The sequence below is a fragment of the Rhagoletis pomonella genome, unplaced genomic scaffold (genome assembly GCF_013731165.1).
Source record: "Rhagoletis pomonella isolate Grant_MI unplaced genomic scaffold, Rhpom_1.0 Rhpom_scaffold_01111, whole genome shotgun sequence".
Lineage (NCBI taxonomy): Eukaryota > Metazoa > Arthropoda > Insecta > Diptera > Tephritidae > Rhagoletis > Rhagoletis pomonella.
The window spans coordinates 29,107-38,447 of record NW_023459665.1 but is presented as its reverse complement, the minus strand read 5'-3'; the positions used below and the strand labels follow the sequence as shown (position 1 = coordinate 38,447).

Genomic DNA, 9,341 nt, shown 5'->3' with positions numbered 1-9,341 from the left:
ACGCTTTTTAATCTGCCGTCAGCAAAAAAAAAATTGAAATCAACCCGATTTTGCAGTTGCTTAAAAAAATTAATGGACAACAAATATATATGCATGCTCATTAAAAAGCTCAAAACTTTAATGAAAATTTGTTAAATTTTTCTAAGCTCTGTATAAAGCTCTGTGAAAGCTTGATTTATATGGTTTCGGTCAAAGCATGAACCATACCTTTATGAAAAATTAACAAATAAATTATACCCTTTTAACCTTGGCAACCTTAACAATTGGCACGCAATAGCTCATATCCACCAAATGCAATATCACGTATGAGGTGGTTGAGAAAAAAACTTATTTTCAGTACCCTGTCTTAGGGCTTCCCTACTTCGCAAATTTAATGGTCAATAATTTCAGTATAGGCTCATATATAATAAGTTCAGTTAGGAAACCATTCAAAAGTTTAGTTCATTTGCACTTTTGTGAAATATTCGGACTATCGTAAACGTGGTATTGCATTTGGTGTGTACGAGGTATTGCGCGCCAAGCGGCGATATACTGTATATGAAAAACAATAGATCATCGGTTTCCTCGGTCTATAATAACTTATTTCTTTGCCATTTTTTATTTTATTTATTTTTTATTTTTTTTTTATATATTTTTTTTTGTTACGGAAAGGTCGTCTATATATCATTGGACAGTACAGGGATAAAGAATATATATGTATGTTTAAAAATTTACCTATATTTAACTGTGTACCTATAAACTAAGTCCATGAAAAATAATATCGACATACTGGAGTTGCAAATGAGTATTAAACATGCATCGCTGTTACTTAGCAGAATTATGATATATATGTAAGATATAAAATTTTTTGCTAAACAACAATTACAACTAAAATTACATTTTTTGTTTTTATTTGCTCTGCTTTTGATACGTAAATGTATGGCAAGTGGTTTTATCTGCAATAAATCACTAAACATAACTAAAAAAAAACGAAGACTAAGCCATTAAAACTATACATATGTACATACATACATACGTGTGCTCATGCATATGTATGCAGGTAAATTGAGTGTACATACATACGTACTTGAACAATACATAGTTAAAAATAAATATGAAAAAAAAAATTATAATAAATTATATTCACAATCGATTGCAATCAATGCGCATTGCTGTAGTTTCATAAGCTATAGTTAAAAAAAGAGCGCTAGTTACAAGAATCTTCTAACTACTTATTGTAAATATAAATATGTAGGTATGTATGCACTTACGTAAGTAAACTTAAAATATATTTGTGTGAGTGTGTCTGCATTTGTGCCTAAGTGAGCTAGTGTGTTTGTGTGTTGAATTTTCTTATCAAACTATTTTCATATACTACATATGTAGTGGTGTATTCGTTTTAAACTACCTACAGTACGACTTGGATCACATATTTTTAGCTTGTCTAAATAATGGGTTTTAAACAAAAGTACAAAACATAAAAATAAAAATTCAAAAAAAATAAAAATAAACAATTCACAAGGAATAGACAAGAAATACTTTGTATTCAACGACACTGTGTCTACAATGGGCGCACATAACCGCCATGGCATCGGCATCGCCATTAGCATAGACGTTGGCGTTGTCGTTGGCATCGGTTTAAATTTCAGTTCGCACATACACGCCAAATCGTCTCCAAGCTAAACTTCGCAAAGCGCTCAATAAATTCGGTGATCACATCATGCGCGGCAGCAATTCGCATCTCTTTCGCTTACGTTGGAGATGCGCTTGCAGTCGTACACGCTGATCTTTGGCGCCTGCGCACTCACACCACATTGCCACCTTTGCAAAGTCGCCTGTCACACCACGCCAACCGCCATTCGCTATCTGCTTGCCAACTGACCATACATTCAATACTCACCACTCACCATTCGTCGAACGCCAAACGCCATACACCTCTTTGCAACAATGTCTCCTTACCAACATTTTTTTCTCAAAGCCCATTTGACTACTTGAGCTTAAGAAATGTCAACAACGCCTTTTGTATCAGACTGCGATTGATGGTCGAATCGGCGGTATAACGCACGCCGCGCAAATTTCCATCATTATGGTCCACCACGCCGTACTCGCCAACAATAAAACCATCGTCCGTCTTCTCCTCCACGCGATACTTGCGATAGTTGCGTCCCTCCACTACATACGCCACTTTTGCATCCTCGTCTTCGTTGCCAGTTTTGCTGCCATCCGTATCAATACCATCGTCTCCGCCACCACCATTGTCATCGTAATTGTTGTCCAAATTGCTATTTGCGTTGGCGTTGCTATGATAGTGATGCTGCTGCTGCTGTTGATGGTGTACCCCACCGCGGTATGGCTTTGCTGTTGTCGTCGCCGCTGAATTGCCTTGTACACCGTGGGCTCGTCCGTTTGTCATAACACTTACGGATTCTTCTATTTCGTAATTTTGCTCTGGGGTCGGCGTATACAAGTCATCGTCGTCGCCGCCATGATGGCTACTCTCCGTTGGCGTTGCTGCTGCTGCTGCCGCCGATGGCTGGTTGTATTTGGAAACACACTTGACTAGATCTGCAGTTTGGGTAGTGTGGCATGGAAAAGAAGAAACAAAAAGAAAACAAAATATGTACACAGAACTTTTGGCAGAAATACATAAATTTGAAAAATGCAGTGGTTAATTGGAAATAATTTGTGCCATAAAACAACTTTAAATTTGGTACTTATTCATCAATTCAGCTGGAAACGGTCTTCCATACCCAATAGGAATGCTGATTGGCTAAGGTTTTTGACTAACTCAAAAGGAACCCCTCTAAAATATTATTGAGGTTTACGTTGTTACTTAACTACGTAGTTCTATTACCCCTATGCGCTACTATGCCAGTTACTTCTGTCCACCCGAGAAAGTTTGTCAAGAGTGTCAGTGTGTTGATAGTTGTGCCCAGATTTTTCCTTCCCTGGCCTGACCAGCTGTGTATATGTAGTAGAACACGATCTAGAATCAAGCCATTTATGGACAAACAATTTGCCACTGTCACAGATTTTTTCAAAACAAAACTACAAGATCACTATGAACCGAGCCATTCAAAATGGTCAATGGTAAGAGTTTTGGGCTTAAGTTAAGAAGGATAAGAGATATCTACCACAACGAGAATTATCGTTGATTTTAAGGAATGAAAAGAAGACTTATTTTTGCAGATGGAATAGGCACCATCCACGGATAGTTGTAAATGATCTTTCACCTGTTGCCAATAGAAGTCTTCCCGATTCAAAAACGTAGCACCTTAATAAGGAACCTAAAATTTTTTTTACCCTACCAACTTCAGAAAAAAGGATTTGGAGTGAAATTAAAACTAACTGGCTTAAGGAATGACAGATATTCTAGATATAGCATTACGTCGGTTCGGGCATACCTCATTACAATCTCTTTATGATCTCCAATAGGAGAAGAATATAACAACAAGAGAGGAACTTGATAACAGAGTAAATAATATAGAAGAGACGAAAAGGGAGCATTAAAAATATCGCCCAAACTCAATGCCGCGAAAATGTGAAAGCATCTCTTAGGTAAATTTTCAATGATTTCTTTAGAATAAAAACCGAGCGCCTAACAAAAGACTTCTAAACTGTGGCAAGTTAACTGTTCTTCTATAGAAAGTTCCACAGACTAAGTCAGGTTCAGTTAAGTCATTAAGAAATAATACACAAATGTATTACTTATAAAGGGAGAAAATTATATCTGAAAAAATTACTGTTTGGAGACATTAGCCTAATTTCGCGATCCAGCGAATTCAGCATCGCCTGTACCTGGATCGACAGCCAAGACATTATTGAATTGATCGAGGACAGGTTGAAGATTATATACGACACCGATAGTTTGTCAACCTCTTCAAATCCATAAAATGATAGCATATACTTCAGGGAAGCGCTAAGCCTAACATGATATCTATTGATGAACTAGTGCCGTAGATAACGATAAAGTTCGAGCATTACTGAAATGTACATTTGAAAAGGTGATCGACTCTATCGCCGCCAAACCCGACTTCAGTAGTAACGTACAAGTGAGGTTCCCAACAAGAAGAGAATGGAGAAGAGATCAAGCAGCCGATAAAGAGGTTATTTTTCCACACCTACAAATCCAGATGGACTGCGGTGTAGAGGCAAATATCTTCTAAGCAGAAATTTTAGGTATATTTGAAAACTATGGGGTGGTCCTTTGGAATAATCCAAAAGGTAATTAAACTGCATTTCCTTGAATAGGATAAAAACAGGTGTTCAGATATGTGTACTTGCAAGATATTAAGAGTCTCTTGCCGCGCTATAAAAAAAAAAGAAAAGTCATAATAGTGGCAACTACTGGCACTAGAACTAGCCCCCAAGCCAGGTTTGGTTAGGTTGGCTTTAGGTGGTTGCCCCAATTCAGGGGGCACACAAAGACCGTGAGCACTACGAACGGAAACTGCTAAATTATAGCGAAAATTGCTGCGTGACGAGAACGAAGTTTCCTAGGCGACAGATCTTGGTACCAAAGAGCTGCTCCGAACCGGTTAGAAAGTACCGTCTCAGGTGTCTAAACCGCAGTCTACCCAAGCTCGGCAGTCTAAGAGAAAATTCTAGGATGCTTCCACCTCGCCAGCCACCATGCTGCTGCAATCAAGAGGAGCAGGTGTTGTATTTAAATAATCTCACTTCGTGAATCCCAATCGGAAAGATTACTATCAATAGACCCACAAATATTGAGTCCTTGTAGGTTGTCGAGCCACAGGAAACTCTTACTCTTTATTTTATTGATGGTATTTTCTTGACAGCACAATTCGCAGCAGCATTTTCTTGCGATATCACTATAGCCAGGCTTCGAGTGTGCCATAATCGGGTCCAGGCCTCCGCAAGCCGCCTGGCTGTTTGAGTTTGAGTAGGTATTAACCTCCCTTGCGGCCATAACTCACATCAGCAACCAACCAACTGCTTTCGTAATAGCAGCAAAATTTAATTGGTGAACATTGACGTGATCTGGGAGCCTTAACTTAAGGTAGATAGAGACTTCCTTGGGAAAGATCTGTCCACCGACCTTTCCGCCAAGCTTTGGTATAATAGTTCACTGGTGTCCCCTTCCAACCACTCCCCTCCATCCGTTCATGTATTGATGAGATGTGTATTGTGAAAGAGCTCCGTGTTATCAGGTATGAAATCGAAGCATCCGAGAATACTAACGCGGCCATATATCGAGTTATGTTAAGCATAGCTTCGAAAACCAAGTTGGGGGTTGTCCTAAGTTCCCCACTCGCTCCAGCCCTCTGACTAGTGCAGTCTTCTGCAGTGAACTCTACCAGACAAAGCCTCTATAATAGGCTTAGCTATGGTTTCATAGAACCGGGAAATCACTTTGGGAGATACACCCAATTTCTTGTGTCCAATAATAATCTGAAATCTATCGCTACTAACAGTAGAATATCTTCCGCATAGACGATCACCCGGCAAACATGCAACTAGAATAGGACTTCTCTCCCGCAGCTGTAAAATATAGGATAGAAAAGAAACTGTCGACCATTTGTACTGCGAATGTCCAGATCTTGCGAATATTATGTAAAATACACTAGCAATCACATACTGGGTTATTGCCTCATAGTCATTTGTCTATAAAGGCGCATTTTCAGTGGTCACATTGTCTCTGGAACCATAAAATATTTTGGCTCTTCTCACCAATAACTAACATCATCATTAACCTAACAACTGCCGAAATGCAACATTATAACCAACTCAAAACATTTACACCGCTAACGTTTAGCATAAATTAAACCATCTGAGCCATAAATATACACACATTTACATAAAATACTACTATGTATAATAAAGCACAAGCACTACAAAGGCTGCACTTTGTCGGCGATGAGCACTTCGTTTTTCGTACTCACCTCCATTAGGCAATCCTTTGGCATTTTGATTAGAATGTTGGTCCGACAATGATGAATGTTGACGTTGCTGCTGCAGCTGCTGTTGCTGTTGCAAGGCTGATTGAGACAGTGACGCTGAGAAGGCGGACTCCAGGCATTGACGTTGTCTGGGCGACGAGTAGGTTACAGCCGCTGGTGGGCTGTGCGAGAAGTCGGGATTCAAGAGATGTTGCGATGATTGTACTGGCGCATTCAATAAATCATACGGTAATTTATCTAAGTTGAAGAGTACACGACGTGGCTGCGATTGCGCTGAATGTGACTGTGATTGTGACTGCGGTTGAGCAGGTTGTGATGCTGTTGCCGAATGCGAGTGGGCATACGCTGAGCCATGTGTAGAATGCTCACCATGCGGCGAATTTTGCGCACCATGACTATGGGCATGTGGATGAAAACGTGTGTGTTGCGGCTGGTGCTGCGCGTGGTGTTCTTGATGATGATGATGAGTAGTGGGAACTGGCATTGTTGCTGGAGCGTGTTCGTCGATGGCAAGTGTTGCTGTTGTGGAAGTTTGTGCCTCGCCAAAAGCAATGCGTGATACGATCGCCGGACGACGTGAAGGCATGTAACGTCCAGGTCGGACCGTTGTTGTTGTTGTTGAATTTGATGATGTACTGGTTGTGTTAGTGGTTGTGGTGGAAGTAGTTGCGATAGGCAAGCCGGCACTTGGAGACCAATACGTTTTTGCTGGTTCGCCGTAGACTTTGGATGGCTGTGAGTACACTTTCGCCGGCTCGGAATAAAACTTTGATGGTTGTCCATACACCTTGGCAGGTTCCGAAAAAAATTTCTCGGGCTCACCGTAAACTTTAGCCGGCTCGGAGTAAACCTTGGCTGGCTCTGAATAAAACTTTGACGGTTCGCTGTACATTTTCGATGGCACGGAATAGAACTTAGCCGGTTCCGAGGTGTGCGCCAACTCCGCGCGCGTTATAGGCGTTAAGCTCTCGCTGACATTGCGTTGTGCTTCGGCCAAAATGCCCGAGTGCCGCCATGCATGCAAATCGTCGACATTTTGCGATAACGAGCTGTACGATATCGATCGAGATTGCGGGCCATGACCTTCCTTGGTGTTGTGATAGATCACCGTTTGGAAGGGCAGCAATTTTTCCTCTACATCGGCGTCGGCATCGGTATCACCGTTGGCAGCCGGTGCGGACGTGTCCAGCATAACTGTGTCACTTATGCCAACGCCATCGCTAATGTGACTACTGGCATGCGAATGCGCAAATGTGGCTGCACTCTTGTGATTTATGTGCGAGGACGTGCTGTTACGATTGCTGCTGCCACTGCCGCGGTGATACGTAGTTAACGCGCTAACAGTGGCGGTTCGCATCGAGGCGGACTGAACCAGCGGCGCTGCCAACACGTTTTGTATGTTCGTTGAAGCGCTATTCTCCGAGTCGACCACATCTGGCAAACTGGCAGCCATTTTGACGGCACGTCCACTGACGGCATGTGGCGTGTGCAGTGAACGCGGACTGCTGGCGCGTGCCGCATGCGGGGAGCCACGTAACTTTTGCGGAGACATTGTCAGTGGCTCGGCTTCCTCTATGGAGAATTCACTTTTGTGTGAGCGATTAACAAAGTCGTCCATTGTTGAGGTGGCGGACGCTGTCATTGGCGCTGTTGGTGGTGTTGTAGTTAGTGTCAACTTCACGGCTGACACGCTACCATCGCTTTGAGTGTTGTCAGCGCGCTCATGTAGATCTTGTTGGTACTGCTGTAGCACTGTGTCAGGCCGGTGCAATGACGCACGCGCGTTGGAAAATTTATTGGCCTGTTTTGACATAACTATGTCAGGTGTGTTGAAATTATTATGGTCACGACTGAAACCGCCACGTTTGCTAGAAGATGACACACTCACCGCCACCACCTTGACTTCATCGGTAGGATTAGACCCGTGCTGCATTTGCACTTGTTTCGTTGCGGTTTCCTTTGCCATCTGCTTGCTTTGCGTTTTTACATTTTCCTTTTGCAGATCAATGTCACGCGCCACTGCATCTACAACGGCGTCATTGTCATCGTACTCTTCTAGGAAGACAATTTTGCTGCCTGACGTCACCAGCTTCACCACCTGTTTGCTCTCGTCCGCTATCACCTTTATCGGCGTCGTCGTCGCAGTCGCTTCATTCTGCACATTGCGACTCTTGTAATTAAGGCTACGCGCAGCCGCACCTCTGCTGTCTAAAGCACTTACATGCGTGCTTGGATCAGCTGTCGGCTGGTAGTGATCGGCGCGCGTCACCCGCCTTTCCCTAACAGTAGCTCGGCTTGAACTGTCGCTGCTGCCAGCTCGCAGAACTCCCATTCCTCGCACCGCACGTTCATTTTCGTCGTACTCACCGCTATGCAGTTTGCGCTGCGACTCGTCGCTTCCATACAACAACTTGAGGAACTCATTCCCGGCAATGAGATCGGTTGTTTGTGTTATTGCTGCGCTGGCGGGCCGTGTGTCGATTGTCGGTGTTCGCGCCAACATCTGTGAAATTAAGTGAAGAAATCAAAAATTAATTGGCGTCACTTTAGTGTTATGGTGTGTCATTTATTTTTTTTTTCAAGTTTTTCAATTGATCGTATTTCAAAAGCGCTTAATGGTTATGATTGGGGAAAGGGGCAATCGATATGGGTTATAGTCATTCATATAGTGCTGAGCTTGTGAGAAAGTCATTTTGGCTCTTTATTTATTGTTATTACTTAGCCATAATACTTGTTGCGACGGCACCGAACATCAATTTTTCTCTACCTACTGCAATTGTACTTGCTCCCATGTGAATAACTTGCACTCATATCGATATAAATATGTATGTATGTATGAGAGGGGATTCCATTTGAATAAAATAAACCGAAATTAATTAAGGCCAATGAGAAGCGTTCACGCGTCATTTGCAAAGTTAAAATTAGTATAAGTTTACAGTCCAGGCTAACTTAAAGTTTAAGAAGCCCCAAATCTCTATATAAGTATTTACTTTTAAATTTTCGGAATTTAGGCGAAAAAAATTTAGCTATTAAATTGATAATCACAAAATGTATCAAAGACTGGCGATATTTTCAATGGCATTTGCTGGGACCTGCATGGAAGATGTCGCTTAAATAAACTGCGTGCAAAAGGAGCAAAAATTTGTGAGGTTCTAATACTAACCTCACCTAATACTAAACACAAACCTCTACACAATTATCATTTTTTTGTGAACTAAGTATAAGGCAACAAATAAGCTTAACACCATCGCCCTAACTAGGGCACGCTTATATTTGAGCTACAGTGAAAGATAGACTAAGATAAGATAGCTTGGTATTTAGGTAGTTAGATATGCTCCGTTTCCATGGTCGCAAGAACTAAAAAATATACAGATTTGAAATTTGTTTCTAAAGTTCATTACATGCTGTTTTCCAGTAAATAAAAAATAAATAAAGTAGCAA

At 41.7% G+C, this 9,341-nt stretch overlaps 1 protein-coding gene across 1 annotated transcript; it reads right to left on the bottom strand.

Moving 5' to 3' along the window:
* Positions 1 to 1,320: 1,320 nt before the first annotated feature.
* LOC118751955 (serine-rich adhesin for platelets-like) lies at positions 1,321 to 8,427 on the bottom strand. Its single transcript, XM_036486783.1, has 2 exons — positions 5,883 to 8,427; positions 1,321 to 2,544 (listed from the first exon to the last, which is right to left on the bottom strand). The coding sequence occupies exons 1-2, from the start codon at positions 8,401 to 8,403 to the stop codon at positions 1,967 to 1,969; spliced, it is 3,099 nt and encodes a 1,032-aa protein (XP_036342676.1). The 5' UTR covers positions 8,404 to 8,427; the 3' UTR covers positions 1,321 to 1,966.
* Between the last annotated feature and the right edge of the window lie 914 nt (positions 8,428 to 9,341).

What these genes read in the sequence shown, in the direction of transcription:
- LOC118751955 (XM_036486783.1), bottom strand. Translation starts at nt 8,403, where the DNA reads ATGTTGGCGCGAACACCGACAATCGACACACGGCCCGCCAGCGCAGCA. An exon ending in CAAAGGATTGCCTAATGGAG is followed by an intron (nt 2,545 to 5,882) that starts GTGAGTACGAAA and finishes CCCAAACTGCAG; the next exon opens with ATCTAGTCAAGTGTGTTTCC.